The sequence below is a fragment of the Molossus molossus genome, unplaced genomic scaffold (assembly GCF_014108415.1).
Source record: "Molossus molossus isolate mMolMol1 unplaced genomic scaffold, mMolMol1.p scaffold_m16_p_12, whole genome shotgun sequence".
In the NCBI taxonomy this organism is placed as follows: Eukaryota; Metazoa; Chordata; class Mammalia; order Chiroptera; family Molossidae; genus Molossus; species Molossus molossus.
In genome coordinates, this window is record NW_023425347.1 from 90424379 (window position 1) to 90442505 (window position 18127).

General features: G+C 39.9%; 1 protein-coding gene across 6 annotated transcripts in view; it reads left to right on the top strand.

Annotated features, from left to right (window-relative positions):
• The window catches only part of USP48 (ubiquitin specific peptidase 48), an 84931-nt gene that overhangs the window by 14673 nt on the left and 52131 nt on the right, over nt 1–18127 (top strand). For 5 of the 6 annotated variants that reach the window (XR_004958855.1, XM_036255292.1, XM_036255293.1 and 2 more), the window contains exons 2-8: nt 6692–6812; nt 8146–8302; nt 11834–11961; nt 12725–12849; nt 13360–13468; nt 15894–16027; nt 17219–17301. Coding sequence is in view for 5 of the 6 variants with exons in the window: in XM_036255292.1 (XP_036111185.1) it covers nt 6692–6812; nt 8146–8302; nt 11834–11961; nt 12725–12849; nt 13360–13468; nt 15894–16027; nt 17219–17301 (857 nt within the window). In the remaining variant the exon portion in view is untranslated. Of the gene's footprint in view, nt 1–6691; nt 6813–8145; nt 8303–11833; nt 11962–12724; nt 12850–13359; nt 13469–15893; nt 16028–17218; nt 17302–18127 lie in introns of those variants that run through there. The other variant, XM_036255296.1, reaches the window with a different exon arrangement.

Consider the following 18127-nt stretch of genomic DNA (forward strand, 5'->3'; position numbering starts at 1 on the left):
TCACCCAAGGACATTTTTCCATATTTTGTTCAGCTAGAGTGGGAGGGAGAGAGAGAGAGAGAGAAACATCGACGTGAACGGGGCACATCAAGTGGTTGCCACCCGCACAACCCAACCAGGGCTGGGGACAAACTGGAACCGAGGTACATGCCCTTAGCAGGAACCAAACCCGGGTCTCTCTGGACCGCAGGCTGGTGCTCTAACCGCTGAGCCATACCGGCCAGGGCTCCACTGACTTTTAGATAGAGTGAGAGGGAGGAAGATATAGAGAGAGAAACATCGATGTGAGAGACACATTGATTGGTTACCTCCCACAAGACCAGACTGGGGCTGGGGATCAAACCTGTAACCGAGGTACATACCCTTGACTGGGAATTGATCCTGCTACTTTTTGGTCCAAGGGCCAATGCTCTAACTGCTGGGCTAAACAGCCAGGGCTGTATTTGCTTTCTGAAGCCTGCTTTGGACTAAGGATACAAGGTGTGTGTGTGTTGGTGGGCAGGGGGAAAGTGAGGACGAGGAGAGCCTATTTTTTTGTTCATTCCTCTATTATTTTGCTGTTAGAAGCAGGAGACTAAAATTTGAACTGGTCCAGTGGAATCCTTTTCTGAGAAGGAGATGTGCATGTTTGACCCATAGGAGAGTGCCTGTCTCCGCGGCCAAATCATGTGAACAAGTCTTACCACCTTTCTTGTTCAAGAGGAGAAAGCACAAATGACACTTGATATTATACCTTGAGAAGTAGACTTGAAAGAACATGTACCTACTTATTTAAAAAAAACATTTTTTTTATTGATTTTAAAGAGAGGGGAAGGGAGAGGGAGAGAGATAGAAACATCAATGAAAGAGAACATTGATTGGCCACCTCCTGCATGTACCCACACTGGGGATTGGGCCCACAACCTGGGCATGTGCCCTGACCAGGAATCAAACCGGCAACCTTTAGGAGCATGGGTCAGTGCTCAACCACTGAACCACATTGGCCGGGGTTGTTTTAGACGTAAATTTTCACTCTATTTACCTTTTCCTCTCCTAAAGACCTTGTAGTCCAGTGCTGCTAGTTTCATTCATTCATTCATTTATTTATTTATTATTTATTTATTTAAGGAATTTTCCCAGTAATTTTTTGTTTCTAGTCCAAGGAAAGGTCTCTGAATCAGGTTTTTCCTTTTTAAAAAATATATTATTTTCTTTATTGATTTTAGAGAGAGAGAGAGAAACATGGATGAGAGAGAACATTGATTGTCCACCTCCTGCATGCCCCCCACTGGGGGTTTGGCCCACAACCTGGGCATGTGTCCTGAGCAGGAATCAAACCGGCAACCTCTTGATGCATGGGTTGACGCTCAACCACTGAGCCACACCATCCGGGCTAGTTTGTTTCTTTATATGTTGTCTTTATAGAAGAAAAAAACTTGAGTGTAAAGGAGTAATATTTTTACTCTCAGCATTGTAACTCTCTTGTAGTAGTCGTTTCCTATTAGAGAAGAATTACAGGCACAAAAAATAACTTCTTTTTAGATCTTTTCCCTCAGGGAATTAGTCCTTTCATTCCTTCAGTAAGTTATTTTCCAACCTGGCTTTGATATGAGCCTGAAAAAACTGCTGTTACATTAACCAAACTTGTTTTCATTTTTATGTTTTAAAGCGAGGAAGATAGTACATTTATTTTTATTTAGTATATTTTATTTTTATGAATTTATTTTTGTTTCAGATGTTTCTTCTTTTTTCCCATTGACACCCTCCTCCCCATCTCCCCCACTGCATTTCAGCTTTGTTGTCCATGTCCATCGTTTATGCGTACATGCACATAAGTTCTATGGTTTATCCTCCCTCCCTTCTGAGGTCTGTCAGTCTGTACCCTACTTCCATGTCTCTGGGTCTACTCTGTTCCTTGGACTTATTCCACAAATAAGTGAGATCATGTGATACTTGTCTTTCTCTGCTTGGCTTGTTTCTCTTAGGATAATACTCTCCAGGTCCCTCCATGTCATCTCAAATGATAAGAGATCTTTCTTTCTTACAGCTGCATAGTACTCCATTGTATATGTGTACCACAGCTTTTTTATCCATTTGTCCATCCACTGATGGACACTTGGGCTGTTCCCAGATCTTAGCTGTTGTAAATAGTGCTGCTATGAACATGGGGGTACATATATTCTTTCTGATTGGTGTTTCAGGCTTCTTAGGGTATATTCCTAGAAGTGGGATCACTGGATCAAATGGCAATTCAAGTTTTAATTATTTGAGGTAACACCATAGTGTTTTTCATAGTGGCTTGCACCAGTCTGCATTCCCACCAGCAGTGCACTAGAGTCCCCTTTTCTCCACACCCTTGCCAACACTTGTTTGATGATTTGTTGATGACGGCCATTGTGACAGGTGTGAGGTGATAACCTCATTGTTGTTTTAATTTGCATCTCTCTCATGATTAGTGATGTTGAGCATTCCTTCATATGTCTCTTAGCCATTTGTATGTCCTGTTTGGAGAGGTGTCTATTTAGCTCCTCTGCCCATGCTTTTAATTGGGTTCTTTGTCTTCCTTTTGTTGAGTTGTATGGGCACTCTATATATTTTGGAAATTAACCCCTTATCTGATGTATCATTGGCAGTTATGCTCTTCCATACAGTGGGTTCCCTTTCCATTTTGATGGTTGTTTCTTTTGCTCTGCAGAAGCTTTTTAGTTTGATGTAGTCCCATGTTTTCATTTTTTCTTTTATTTCTGTTGCCTTGGGTGATGTATCAGTGAAAATTCTGCTGCGTATGATGTCTGGAATTTTGTTGCCTACATTTCCTTCTAGGATTTTTATGGATTCACAAGTCACATTTAAGTCTTTTATCCATTTTGAGTTTATTCTTGTGTATGGTGTAAGTTGATGGTCTATTTTCATTTTTGTGTGCGTAGCTGTCCAATTTTTCCAACACCATTTATTAAAGAGGCTGTCTTGACTCCATTGTATGCTCTTGCCACCTTTGTCAAGACAGTATGTTTAAACGGAAACGGCCCTGGCCAATTTGGCTCAGCGGTTAGAGCGTCAGCCTGCGGTCCAGAGAGACCTGGGTTTGGTTCCCACTAAGGGCATGTACCTCAGTTGCAGTTTGTCCCCGGCCCTGGCTGGGTCGTGCGGGTGGCAATCACTCGATGTTTCCCTTTCACGTCGATGTTTCTCTCTTTCTTTCTCTTCCTCTCTCTCCCTCCCACTCTATCTGAACAAAAAATGGAAAAATGTCCTCAAGTGAGGATTTAAAAAAATAAAAAATAAATAAATGGAACATGAAAAACAATTATTTTTGGACCATGGAGTACACTCTATAGTTCTAAATCTGAAAGGTAGAAAAAGTAATGAGAAACATAGCCCTTTACTTTTAATTTGCTTCCAGCAAGTACTCAGGTGAACCTCCTTGGAGATGGTGACCTGTTTCTGGTGTATATATACCTTTATCTAAACAAACAGGCCCGTCACACCCTTTTTTAAATACTGTTTTGTACCTTGGTTTTTTCAACTAATGATTGTTACATATCACAACATTAAAAAGTTTCTCCTTTTTTATTTCCTGACTACAGTAGTTTCCATTATTTGGCTATATTATTTATTTTATCAGCTTTCTTTTGATGTCCATTTATCATGTTTCCAGTCCTTTACTGCTACCAGTAAAGCTTTAGTGGAGAGCCTTCAGAAATATTCAGACATATTGACCTAATAACATCCTTTATAACAAAAGAAAATCCAAGCTCATATGTTGTAGTGCCTTACTGGTTTCATTTGGTCTGGAATGATTCCTCAGTCTTTCTCCGTATTTGGTGACACTGACACTTTTGAAAAGCAGGGGACACTTGTTTTGGGTTTGGTTCATGCTGTCAACAGTCAGACTCTTACTGGTTACGTTAACTTTGATCACTTAGTTAAGGTGATATCTGCCAGGTTTCTCCACTCAAAGCTACTATTTTCCCCTTTGTAATTAGTAAACAGCTTGTGCTGAGCTACTTTGAGACTATGTATTTAAATATTGTTACTTTTCAAACTTGCCTACCCTAGCATCCTTGATGATTCTTGCCTGATTCTTTAATTAATCTGATGGATGCCAAATGGTGTCCTTCCTTTCACTTCGAAGGTTGCCTTTCTTCTCTAAAGAAGAGATTTCCCACCCATCCATCCATCTGTCCGTCCTCTCACTACACTCTAGTCAGTGGTTATAATCCTATCATTATTTATTTTGTTGCTCAAGTTGTTCCAGATTTGGCCACTGGGAACCCCTTAAAGCTGTCCTTTAACATGTCCCCATCATTGTTTGCGTGCATCTTTACTTTTGGGGCACAGCAAGATATTCCATGTTTATCTTGCGCTTCCCCTGCTCAGCCTTGACAACAGCCATTTCTCCAAGGAGCCCTGGGTTCTTCGAGTGGGGAATATTTAGAAATCAAGATCTGGTTGCTAGGTGTGCTCATGTAATTTATTTTGGCCCTCAGCTGACAAAAGCTGTCCTGCTTAGGCTGCCCAATTAAATTTAAATTTCAGATAGACGACAAATACTTTTTAAGTAGAAATATGTCATCAGTCTGAAATTTAAATAAGTACTGCCCTGTATTTTATCTGGCAACCTAATTTAGCTACGTATCTCTATATTAATACCCATGCTATGAGTTTGACCTTATACCTCTTATTCCTAATCAGTACTGCAGGGTTGATTGTATTCCCCCCACCCCTTTTTTTTTGGTTAATACCTGAGGATATTTTTGCATTGAATTTTAGATTGAGTGAGTGAGAGAGAGAGAAAAAAAGAAATAGCCCTGGCTGGTTTTGCTCCGTGGTTAGAGCGTCAGCCTGTGGTCCGGAGAGACCTGGGTTTGGTTCCCGCTAAGGGCACGTACCTCAGTTGCAGTTTGTCCTCGGCCTGGTTGGATCCTGTGGGTGACAACCACTCGTGTCCCTTTCATGTCGATGTTTCTCTCCCTCTCTCCCTCCCAGTCTATCTTAACAAAATATCAAAAAATGTTCTCGGGTGAGGATAAAAAAAAATTAAAAAAAAGAAAGAAAGAAACATTCGACTGGTTGCCTCCCGCATGAACCTGACCCAGGCTGAGGATTGAACATGAAACCCAGGCACATGCCCTTGACCAGGAATTGAACCCAAGACCCTTCGGTCTGTGGGTTGACACTCTACCAACTGAGCCCAGTTGGCTAGGGCCCTCCTCCCTTTATTTGTAACTTTCCTCTCCAAAACTTGGTTCCCTTTGTCCCCAATACATTTACTTTTTGTTTAGTTGTGGAATGTACATAAAGTTGTTTCAGAATTGTTAATCCATGCTTCTGTGAAAAGGAAGCTGTTAAGAGTCTGGCCTTTGTTCCCTTTGTCTTTAGCCTCAGAACACTACTGAATGAACTTGCGCCTTTGCGTTGCTTGGGTTGCTCACCCCTCTTCAGTGTGGATATGTTGCTACTCAACTGAAATATGTTTGTGTTGAATTTAGGGTTCCCACTATCCTTACTGATTTTGTGTGTGTGTGAGAGGGAGAAAAAGAGAGAGAGGCACTCTGACAGGGCCCCAGAATTCAACAGTGTGTGAAACAGTATATTCAGAAAAGTGTCACACGCCCCTCGTGTTTTTACCCTTATCCCAGTAGGTAACCAAGTTCGTTAGTCTCTGCTTTATCCTTTTTGTGTTTCTTATTGCTTACACACACACACACACACATGCACATACTAGCATACTATGGATTATAAATACTCTTTTGCACTTTGTTTTATTTACTTACTAATATATCCTAGAAATTACTCCACCTCATTCCATAGAGATCTTCTTTCCTTTTTTTTTATCCTCACCTAAGGACATTTTGCATTTATCTTGAGATAGCGCGGGAGGGAGAGAGAGACGAAGAGAGAAAGAGAAACATGGATGTGAGAGAGACACATTGAGTGGCTGCCACCCACACGACCCCAACCGGGGCTGGGGACAAACTGCAACCAAGGTACGTGCCCCTAGCGCAACGGTTCTCAACCTGGGGGTCGAACAACCCTTTCACAGGGCTCTCCTAAGACATAACAGTAGCAAAATTACAGTTATGAAGTAGCAACAAAAATAATTTTATAGTTGGGGTTCACCACAACATGAGGAACTGTATTAAAGGGTCACAGCATTAGGAACGTTGAGAACCACTGCCCTAGTGGAAACTGAACCCGGGCTTCTCTGGCCCGCGGGCCAATGCTCCAACCGCTGAGCCAAACCGGCCAGAGCCATAGAGATCATCTTAATGTGTCTTTTGTTGTACAGTTGTGTAGTACTCCGCTGTGTGCGCGCACCATGTAGTCATTGGGTTTGTTTCCGGTAGTTTGCAATTACAAACAGTGCAGTAAGGAATAACCTAGGGTGTGTGATTTCACACTGGTGGAGATGTATCTTAAGGGTGAATTCTTAGAAATGAAGTGGCTAACTATATATGTGGATTTGTTATAGGTTGCAAAATTCCTCTCCGTCAGAGTCCTACCAGTTTCCATTCTCATTAGCAGTAAATGAGTTCTGTTTTCCACAGCCTCACAAACTGAGTGTGGTGGTACCCTTTCTCAGTTTTGCTAAGCTTATAGATAAGAAATAGGTTTTTAAAAAATGGTGTATCATTATAGTTTTAATTTGCCTGTTTCTTATCATGGAACTATGGTATTTTAAAATTAAATTATATATATTTTTTCATAGACGAAACTGCAAAGGAAATCCGAATTGCTTGGTTGGGATTGGTGAGCATATTTGGTTAGGAGAAATAGATGAAAATAGTTTTCATAACATTGATGATCCCAATTGTGAGAGGAGAAAAAAGGTAAGCCATCATTTTTAAGTGATTTTATATGGTGTTGCTATGTTTTGTTTGTTTTGTTTTGTGCCTCTGATCAGAAAGCACTACTGATTGATCTCAGATAACCTATGCAGCTTTAAGATAAGCAGGGGACATAAGACTTTTAACTGCTTGCATTGGAACAGTTCTTTTTTTGTTTTTTAATCCTCACTGGAGGACATTTTTCCATTTTTTATTCAGATAGAGTGGGAGGGAGAGAGAAAAAGAGAGACACATCGAGTGGCTGCCACCTGCACGACCCAACCAGGGCCGGGGACAAACTGCAACCAAGGTACATGCTCTTAGCAGGAACCGAACCCATGTCTCTCTCGACCGCTAGCTGACGCTCTGACTGCTGAGCCAAACCAGCCAGGGATAGCTAGAACAGTTCTTTTTTTATTTTTTCTTGGTATGTGCCCCTAGCAGGAACCGAACCCAAGACTCTCTGGTCCGCAGGCCGACGCTACAACTGCTGAGCCAAACCGGCCAGGGCTGGAACATTTCTTAATGGTCTGCTTTAAAATAGGTAGTTGTGTGATCCAGTAAGCCTTTCAATAATAGTTTTAGTTTAAATGCTGATTCTATGTCTTAACATTGCATGCTTTATTTTGAACTCTTTTTTTTGTCTCTTTAAAGGAGGTGGTAAATTAATGAACAAGTTCTCATAATGATATTACTCTGCTTTCTGAGCTTGTATTTTTATATATTACACACATAATAAATAGTTTTACTTTTTGTTTTAGTTCACAATAGTATTTTCTACTCATAAGGCCTGGCACTCACAAAATCATTAGCTGCATAACTATTTTCTCTATTTAATAAAAAGAATGATTCTTTGTAAGTTCAGGAAATCTCTATTCTTATGTTTGGAAAAAGTTGCAACCAACTCCCCTTTTCTGCCATCTCCCAGATTTATAAGATAAATAGGAACTTTTCTAGAATTTTATGTAGTTATTCTGCTGAATGTTGGCAGTTTAGGAATATAAAACCTATGTACCCATATTCAAAACTGACCTCCCCTAGAGCCCACTGTTCTAAGTTTAGATTTCAGTGGCTGAAGGGCAGAAGACGGACTCGAAGACCAGACATGCACTGTGGTACTGTGCTCACCCTTTCACTCCTGCAGTCAACCCGGGCGGGCGTGCATCACAGTGGTGCCCTGCCCTTGGCCAAGAGAGGCTGAAGGTGGTTATACCATGTTGGCTAAGACAGTCTTAACAAATTTGTAATCTGAAATTTAAAAAAATAATGCTTCTTGTAATTTATTTTATTTAGAGGCAGATTGATTTTTCTCATTGTAAATTTTCTGTTTTTGTAGAACTCATTTGTGGGCCTCACTAACCTTGGAGCTACTTGTTATGTCAACACATTTCTTCAAGTCTGGTTTCTCAACTTGGAGCTTCGGCAGGCACTGTACTTATGTCCAAGTACCTGTAGTGACTACATGATGGGTGATGGTATCCAGGAAGAGAAAGGTCAGTGGGGTTGGGGTGGACAGGGCTCACTTCTGATTACATTGCCATCTAGATCACCTCTGAACCAACCACATGGAGGAAACTTGCTTTCGAGTGTTCCTTGCATGCCAGGCATGCTTGTAGGTCCTTTATAAACATTGTCAGGATTCAGATTATTTTCCTTCTTTTCTGTATAGTTATCATTTATGTACAAAATGGCTAATATTCAAGTGAAGGAAAAACACTTGATTATTATTTAAAATTTTTTTTAACATTTATTTATTTTTATAATTTTTTTTATTGATTTTAGAGAGAGAGGAAGGGAGAGGGAGAGAGAGATAGAAACATCGATGAGAGAGAACATCGATTGACTGCCTTCTGCATGCCCCCAACTGGGGATTTGGGTCACAACCTGGGCATATGCCAGGACTGGGAATTGAACCAGTGGCCTCTTGGTGCATGGGGCAATGCTCAACCACTGAGCCACACTAGCCGGACTAACATTTAAAAAATTTTTTATTAATTGATTTTAGAGAGAGAGAGAAACATTGATTTGTTGTTCCACTTTTTGCATTCATTGATTGATTCTTGTGTGTGTCCTGACCTGTGATTGAACTCGCAACCTTGATGATGCTCTAACCAGCTGAGCTACCCAACCAGGGCTACCTTTGATTATTCTTACATAATTGACAGTTACAGTTTCTCTAATGGGCTGTGATTGTAGTTCATTAATTTCTAGTGACTGATAGATATCAGTCAATAAAGCAGACAAGGTTGTTACACTGAAATAGTTTAGTAAATAGTTCATCTCCATGTAACGCCTAATAAGCAAATAATACCAAGAGTACCCGACTGAGGCCACTGACAACTCTCCTTGAGGGTAAAACTCAGCCAAGGGCAAGGCAGTTGTGCCTTAGGCCCTAGTCATTATGTTTATTTGTAAACCCTGTGCTGTCTTTTATATGATCTGATTTGAATACAATGCTTATGTCTTTGGCTTAGAATGAGAAAAAATAGGATCTATAAACTCCTCATCTTCTTGCAGCCTCCAGACAGTGATGATACTTTAGATTCTTGTCCACGGTAACCTTTGCTTCACAACACAGTGCTTAAAAATTCTTGTTTGTTTCCACAAAGCTTTATTTCTATAGTTCTGAGTATTTAAATCTAGATTAGTAGTGTGTTAAATCTTTTTTTTTTTTTTTAAATGCACCTAACCTACTGAACACATAGCTTAAGTCTAATCTATTAAAAAAATTTTTTTCTTTTTATTGATTTTAGAGAGAGAGGAAGGGAGATGGAGAGAGAGAGAGAGAAGCATCAATGAGAGAGAACATCGATTGGCCGCCTCCTGCATGCCCCCCACTGGTGATTGGGCCCACAACCTGGGCATGTGCCCTGACTGGGAATCAAACCGGCGACCTTTTGGTGCATGGGTCGATGCTCAATCACTGAGCCACACTGGCCAAACATAGTGTGTTAAATCTTTAAGCTAATAGTGTAGGTAAAGGATGAGTCATATAAAATGGATCATTTTTTAATGTTTAACATTGTTTTTCTGAAGTATAAATTTACCAGTGAGAAGACAGTTAAGTAACAAATGAAACCTAAATTTCTGTTTTATAAAATGATGTACCGTGGCCAGAATTCTTTGGGTATCTTCAAGAAATTAAAAAACATTTTCTGAACACATACATTTTAATATTTCAGCAAAGTTCTTCACCTTGTTCTCTGATAAGATTGTACATTTCTGGTGTTATCTTCACAGTCAGTGCGATGTAGTGGAAAGGATTTGTGTTGAGAATAGTGGGATCTGAGTTGTAGTCCCAGCTCAGTCACTCCCATATTTTACAAATAGGAAAACCAGGAGAGTATGTTATTTAAGATCTTATGAAGTATCTAACTTGTAAAATAAGAGAGATGTAGTAGATATAGGCTTACTTGAATAGCTTTTAACAGTCTGCAAAGCCCTTGCACCCCAGGAAGTAAGATTTTTATCTTCATTTAGCAAATGAAATACTGATTTCCTGAAAGTCACAATTGGTAGTAAAGGCATTAACCGTCAGAGTTCAGTCAGGAGACAGAAACTTGAGCAGAGAAAGCATAGGGAATTATGAACAGGAAATTCAAGTAATGGGGAATTGCTTAGTAAGAAGAATTAAACAGGATGTGAAACAATACAGAAGTAGCAGACATAGGGAGCAGCCACTACCCGTGGGGCTGAGATTCAGACCTCTTTTGAGAGAGCTCTGCCATGGCTCACTCGATGCCCGAAAATGTGTTGAGATGCCTCAGTGGGGCTCTCTGCTGGAAACGATCTACAAGGAGGTGCTGGGCCTCAGACCCCCTGTGAAGTCACCTGACAGGGTGCCCAGGAGGTCGTTCACAGGTGGTCATTCAAGAGGCAGGGCCTCAGCGGACACATTCCACTGTGAAGCTACCAGAGGAGATACTGATGAGGGAAGCTCCTGGCCACTTGTTGGCTGCAGGAACCTGGAGTCCTGAGAAAGCTGCACCCCACAGGAGCCTGGTGAGAGGCATCACTGAACCCTCCAGTGCCCCCTACTGACAAGACTTAACCTTGCACTACCTGACAAAAATATTTGCAGTGCTCCTCTCTGTTATCACAGAGCAGGCAAAGAAGAGTGGATTTGGAGGTGAGAGGCGATACATTGATAACTGGCATAGAAGATAATACTCGAGTCTTTCAGGGCCCTTGAAATTCATGCTTCCGATTTGCATACCTTCCCCCAACTCATTAAAATTTGCAACTCAAAAATTCTAGGATTTTTAAAAGCAAAATCTTCATTCAAAGTTTGAATCTGTGCTTGAGATTCCTGTCACTTGCTCTCTTTGCGATAAGTCCATATAAATGAGATTTCATGAAAGTATTTGGCTGTCTTGCACAAATGGTAAATATGAATGCTTCAGTGTGATTTGACATTTTAGAAACCAGTCATGATTGTGATTGTTGTGATGTATATATGGCCTCTTGGGGTTTTTGTTTGTTTGTTTGTTTTTTTTAATCCTCACCCGAGGATATTTTTCCATTTTTTGCACAGATAGAGTGGGAGGGAGAGAGAGAAACATCGATGTGAAGGGACATATCGAGTGGCTGCCACCTGCACGACCAACCAGGGCCGGGGACAAACTGCAACCGAAGTACGTGCCCTTAGCGGGAACCGAACCCGGGTCTCTCCGGACCGCAGGCCGACGCTCTAACCGCTGAGCCAAACTGGCCAGGGCTCTTGGGTTTTTTTTTTGTATATGCCCCTAGTGGGAACCGAACCCGGGACTCTCTGGTCTGCAGGCCAGTGCTCCAACCGCTGAGCCAAACTGGCCAGGGCTATGGCCTCTTGTTTTTATGGGATGTTATAGACAGCTATGGCTGCCTCATTACTTCTAAAAGACATGATTATTAATTTGTTTCTTTTGAAGTTTTAAAACTGTAATAATAAAACACTATACAGTTTGGGTGTTTATGTTCTCATGTGAAGATGAAGTGCATTTAAAAAAGTAGAAGTTTTTTAAACAAACTTTTTTTAAAAATAGATTATGAGCCTCAAACAATCTGTGAGCATCTCCAGTACTTGTTTGCCTTGTTGCAAAACAGTAATAGGCGATACATTGATCCGTCGGGATTTGTTAAAGCCTTGGGCTTGGACACAGGGCAACAGCAGGTAAGAACCTTTTATTTATTTTTAATTGATTTTTTAAAATAGGTTTTTATTGATTTTTTTTGAGAGAGAGGAAGGGGGGGGAGAGAAACATCAGTGCAACAGAGAAACGTAGATCGGCTGCCTCCTAGCGCCCCCTACTCCGATTGAGCCCATAACCCAGGCATGTGCCCTGACCGGAAGTTGAACCCGGACCGCTCAGTCCATGGGAGGATGCTCAGTCCACACCTGCTGGGCTTTTTAAATTAATTTTTTTTCATATATGTTTTTATTGCTTTTTAGAGAGAGAGGAAGGGAGAGGGAAAAACATAGAAGTGAGAGAGATACATCTGCCTCTCATGTGAACCCACAACCTGGGTATGTGCCCTGACCAGGAATTGAATAGATGACCTTTTGGTTCATGAGATGATGCTCAACCGAGCCACACCGGCTGGGGCCTTTTATTTATTTAATACAAAGAAGTACATAAGCATTCCTTAGAATGTTTGTAGAAGGAAATAAAATGAGATGCTTTTAAAAATTATTTTTTTCTATCTTGAAATAGAGTATTTATTTACTGTTCAATTTATTATACATTTTCCTTGATCCCGTTTCTGAAAATTCATATGTGGGCACAAACTGATTCAACATAGCTTTAGTCCTTGTTCACAAATGTTAAGTTCAAAGTAAAGATAGTTTGGGGAATATTTAACTTACTGCTATTTGTATCAGAAATTGAAAAGCAAGGTATGCATTTTCTTTTTATTAACCCAAACTTGTGTTGTAGGATGCCCAAGAATTTTCAAAGCTCTTTATGTCTCTTTTGGAAGATACTCTGTCTAAACAAAAGAATCCAGATGTGCGGAACATTGTCCAACAGCAGTTCTGTGGGGAATATGCGTATGTTACTGTGTAAGTGTAGTTCAGCTTTTTCATGATACATTTTATTCTAAGACAGTTGCTCATATGTTATCTAATTTTCCGTTCAGTTCCAAGTTACAGCTTTAGTGGGTTATCATGGGACCTGAAATATTGATAGCAATACATCGCCATGGTAACATATAAACAACGAACTTGATAATTACAGTTGAACCCAGCCAGGTGTTGATAACTGTGTCTGGTTGAGCTCGTGCTATTTATTTTATGTCTGTAGTGTGAGCTGAAAGAATAAGATTAAAACCAGCTAGAATTCTAAGAGTAAATATAAAATAACTCTTAACATTTTTCCTAGTCATAAAATACATGGCCTCACCAATCACTTTCTCTTCTTATTTATTTTCTAAATGTATGTAGTGTAAACAATTTCTGTGAAAGAGCACTAACATAATAAATGCTTTTATCCATATATCTAGGATGTAATACAATAGAACTTTATTGTTTTTCCCACTCTGATCTTAATTTTATCACTCTGTTTTATTATAGTTGCAATCAGTGTGGCAGAGAGTCTAAGCTTTTATCAAAGTTTTATGAACTGGAGTTAAACATCCAAGGCCACAAACAGTTAACAGATTGTATCTCGGAATTTTTGAAGGTATTCCATTTTGGTGTATATTTTGTTTCTGCTCATTAATAAATACTATTCTGAATGTTTTTTTTTATTTTTATTTAATGGATAAATTATTTCTTTGTTTTCTGTATATAAAGTGTTTATGTAATGATCTAGAAGAAACTATGAATTATTAAGTATTGAAGCAGGCTGCATCTTAATGTTTGGCTATTTCAGGTTATTTTATATGTAAAGTTATGTTTGTAAAAACTTATTGTGTGATTGGGGGTAGTAGAGAAAGAAAATCTAAGCTGTTACCATAAGGTTAATCTACCTTTTCATTTAATGAGAACTAGAATGTGTCGAATGTAAATAGTTTTTGCATCAGTGTGGTGATTCTTCAGCCCTGCCACTCGATATTTTTTTTTCAATATATTTAGATTTATGTACTGATGTGGAAGTGGTTCCCTTTTGTTCTGAGTGGAAAAGCTGCTTAGAGGTAACCTTTGTTATTAAGGAGGAACAGACACAACGCATAATGGATGAGCTTATTACAAAGCTTTCTTAAAATATTTCTGTATTTTTCCTGCTCCTATAGCACAACCATTAGATTCCAGAAGTACTCATTTATTGAATTCATTCAGCCAAATGTTGATTGAGTGGGTCCTGTGTTCAGGCACCATTTCAGCTATTGGGGATAACCATAATGAGCAAAACAGACAAAACATTTTTGCCTCTAAGCAGCTTAGAGTGTATTGGTGTTGGGACCAGGGAGGGACAGAAAAATACATACAAGTAAAATACATAGTGTCAACTATAATAAGTGCTGTGGAGAAAACTGAAGCAGGGAAGAGGGGTGGAGAATGTGGTAGGGATGAGGGTGAGATTGGTTGTGATTAGAAATAAAATGATAGAAGGTGATAGAGTGAGCCATGCCAGAATCGGGGGAAGAGTGTTTGGGGTCATGGAGTTCAGTGAGACTGAAGTGAATCCATATGAGGAGAGTGACCGGAGAAGTTGTGGAGGTAACCAAGGGCCATTTCAGACAGGGCCTGGTAGACTGCTGTCAGACATTGGACTTCTACTCTGAGAGCCACTGGAGAATTGTGCGTGTAGGAGGGATGGAACCTGTATTAACGGGATAACTGGGTGCTCTCTTGAGAGTAAGCTGATGTGGGGCAAGGGCAGATAGGAGCTGATGGTGGCTTGGACCAGAGGTTAGCTGAAGAGGGTGATAACTTGTGTTTGGATTTCAGATATATTTTCAAAGTAGGGCTGATAAAATTTGCAGGTTGGATATGAAGAGAAAGAAAGGTGTCAAGAATTACTGAGGTTGTCATAAGCAAGATGTGAAGGATTATGGGAGGAGCAGGCTTGGGAGAGGAATTAGGAGTTTTTACTGGGGCATGTTACATTTGAGGGGAGAAGTCAGGGCTGGATAAAATCACCAGGGGATGAGAGACAAGGACCAAGGACTGAGCCCTGGGGCATTTAAACATTAAGAGATCAGGTAGATGGGAGCAGCTGGCAAAGGATGCTGAGGAGGAGTACTGGCCAGTGAGTTAAGAGGAAAACAGGTGAGTGTGTTATCCTGGAGCCAAGTGAAGAAAGTGGTGGTGTTAGTTTTGTGTTACTTACAGTAATCTGTATCAACAAGCTATTATAGAAACAAAAAAGAAAAATTGAAAAAGAAACCACCATTAGCTATAACATTGAATTTTCTTGCACTCTTCTGTAGTTTGCTCTCATGAATGTGGTTCAATAATTTTAACTGTGTTTGTATGTGTAAATTTTGTATATATAGAATTAATTTTGTATTCTGGTGCCCATGTGTAGTTTGCACCTATTTCTAAATTACTTATACTGCATCAAAGTGCATGTGATATTTCCTTTTAAAACTCACTTCCTTATAATTCGTAAAAGTGGGCTTATTAGGAAAAAGAACCCAGAATAAGTATTTCAAATCTATACACTTTGAAAAGAGGCACATCAATTTGAAATCATTGCATACAAATTAGTAATGCACTGCTAAGCAGTGCCTTTTATCTTACACATCCTTCATTATTTAGAGTAGCTTGATTTTAAACAGCCTGAATGGGAGCTGTTAATTAAAGTGAAATTATGCATTACATCAGAGATTTGATCATTTTTATTTATTTTTTTATCTTCACCTGAGGACATTTTTCCATTTTTTTGTTCAGATAGAGCAGGAGGGGGAGAGAGAGAAAGAGAGAGAAACATCGACGTGAAAGGGACACATCAAGTGGTTGCCACCAGTATGACCTATCCAGGGCCGGGGACAAACTGTAATCGAGGTACATGCCCTTAGCGGAAACAGAACCCGGGTCTTGCCGGACCGCAGGCCGACGTTCTAACCGCTGAGCCAAACCGGCCAGGGCGATTTGATCATTTAAAAAAAATCTTTCTGTCTTCAAGTTTTTTAAAAAATAATATGCCTTATTCCTATCAGGAAGAAAGATTAGAAGGAGACAATCGATACTTCTGTGAAAACTGTCAAAGCAAACAGAATGCAACCAGGAAGATCCGACTCCTGAGCCTCCCTTGCACTCTGAACCTACAGCTGATGCGTTTTGTCTTTGACAGGTAAGTATGTGCAGGGGGCAGTGTTTGTTGCTCATTGTGGACTGATATGTGTGGAGGAAATGCTAGATTTGAGAGTGAAAGTTATAGATGGAGCCTGTTTCAAAATGTTTCATGATTTTATCACAAAGTTCTTAAAGAACCCAGCTATATAAAATTGAGAACTAGAAAAGTAGAGACTCCTTATTTTATTTTTTATTCCTCAAAAATATCCGAGGATATTTTTCTATTTATGATTAGATAGAGTGGAGGGAGGGAAGAAGGGAGAGAGAGACAGAGAAACATCAATGTGATAGAGACACATCGACTGCTTGCCTCCTGCACAACCCCAACCAAGGCCAGGGACAAACCGCAACCAAAGTACGTGCCCTTGACCAGAATCCAACCTGTGACTTATTGGTCCACGACGGGTCGACGCTCTAACCGCTGAGCCAAACCAGCCAGGGCCTTATTTTTATTGTAAAAAATTATTTTAAAATACAAAAGAAAAGCAAATATTTGAGTAGGAACTGAATTATCCTGACATTCTGTATTATTGTGTAAGAACTAGAATGAACTTTTCTACTCACTGTGGTACCCCCAATCCCATGGGGATATGTATTTTATTTTATAATTAAAATCAGGCAATGCCTGCACATATGCATTTCTCTTATAAAAAAGCTGGAGCATCTGTGATTTTTTTTTTGTGATTAAATTAAAACCTCTGGAAATAAGTGTTGTGTTTGGAATTAACATTTTAAATTTAAACCTTTTAAGCAACTGATTTATTTTGCTCAATTCTAAGACAGTATTGTTTAGTTATAATCATACAGGTTTTTGGAGAAGGAAATCTACCTGACTACTGTTGAGTTTATTAAGATAGCTGACAGAGCCCTGGCCAGTTTGGCTCAGCGGTTAGAGCGTTGGCCTGAGATCCAGAGAGACCCGAGTTCGGTTCCCGCTAAGGGCACGTATCTTAGTTGCAGTTTGTCCCCGGCCCTGGTTGGTTGTGCAGGTGGCAACCACTCGATGTGTCCTTTTCATGTCGATGTTTCTCTCTCTCTTCTCTCTCCCTCCTGCTCTATCTGTACAAAAAAAAAAAAAAAGGAAAAATGTCCTTGGGTGAGGATAAAAAAAAAGGATAGCTGACAGGAGCTTATACATTCTTTTATACTTGTTTTAAATATAAATGTAATTAACTTTTCTCTTGGTTAGGCAAACTGGACATAAGAAAAAGCTGAATACCTACATTGGCTTCTCAGAGATTTTGGATATGGAGCCTTATGTGGAACATAAAGGTAATATTTTTACTTAGCAGTGATAATTATAATACCCAGAGAGTGTAACATGTGCTCTGCCTATGATGAATACAAAATAGTACTACTCCATTTTATTGGCTAACCTCTGGGAACAAAGGTTTTTTTAGGTGACCCGAGATATTACTTCCATTTTCTGAGCACTACGTAACAAAGATTAGATGGTTTATCCATATCTGCATAATTAAGGGTATAGAAGAATAAAAATGAAAAAGCTGTTTGCACTGTACCCGAACCCACACCTGCTACCTTGGTGTCAGTACCATATCTGTAATTCCTTATAAAATTAAGTCTTCAAGCTGCCTCCGTTCATGGTTTTTTTCCCTTCTTTTTTTTGCTTTCAACATTTTGTCAGAAACATTAGGTGGCATAATTCCAATATGTATATTGCAATTCTTCATATCTGTGGCCACTGGTAAGCTCTAGGATGCTATGAAATAGTTTCAACGAGAAATAATTTACTACTTTTCCTTTGGATAGTCTTTACCTTACCAAACAGGCTGATTCTTAGAGAAAACCAACATCTTGCCCTTACTGGAAGGACTGTTTTACTTCCCTTTCAACATTGATTGCACTGTTTATGTGGAAATTATATAATAATTTTTTTTTTTTTTAATCCTCACCCCAGGACATTTTCCCATTTTTTGCACAGATAGAGTTTGAGGGAGAGAGAGGAAGAGAGAGAGAGAGGGAAACATCGATGTGAAAGGGACACATCGAGTGGCTGCCACCCGCACGACCAACCAGGGCCGGGGACAAACTGCAACCGAGGTACATGCCCTTAGCGGGAACCGAACCCGGGTCTCTC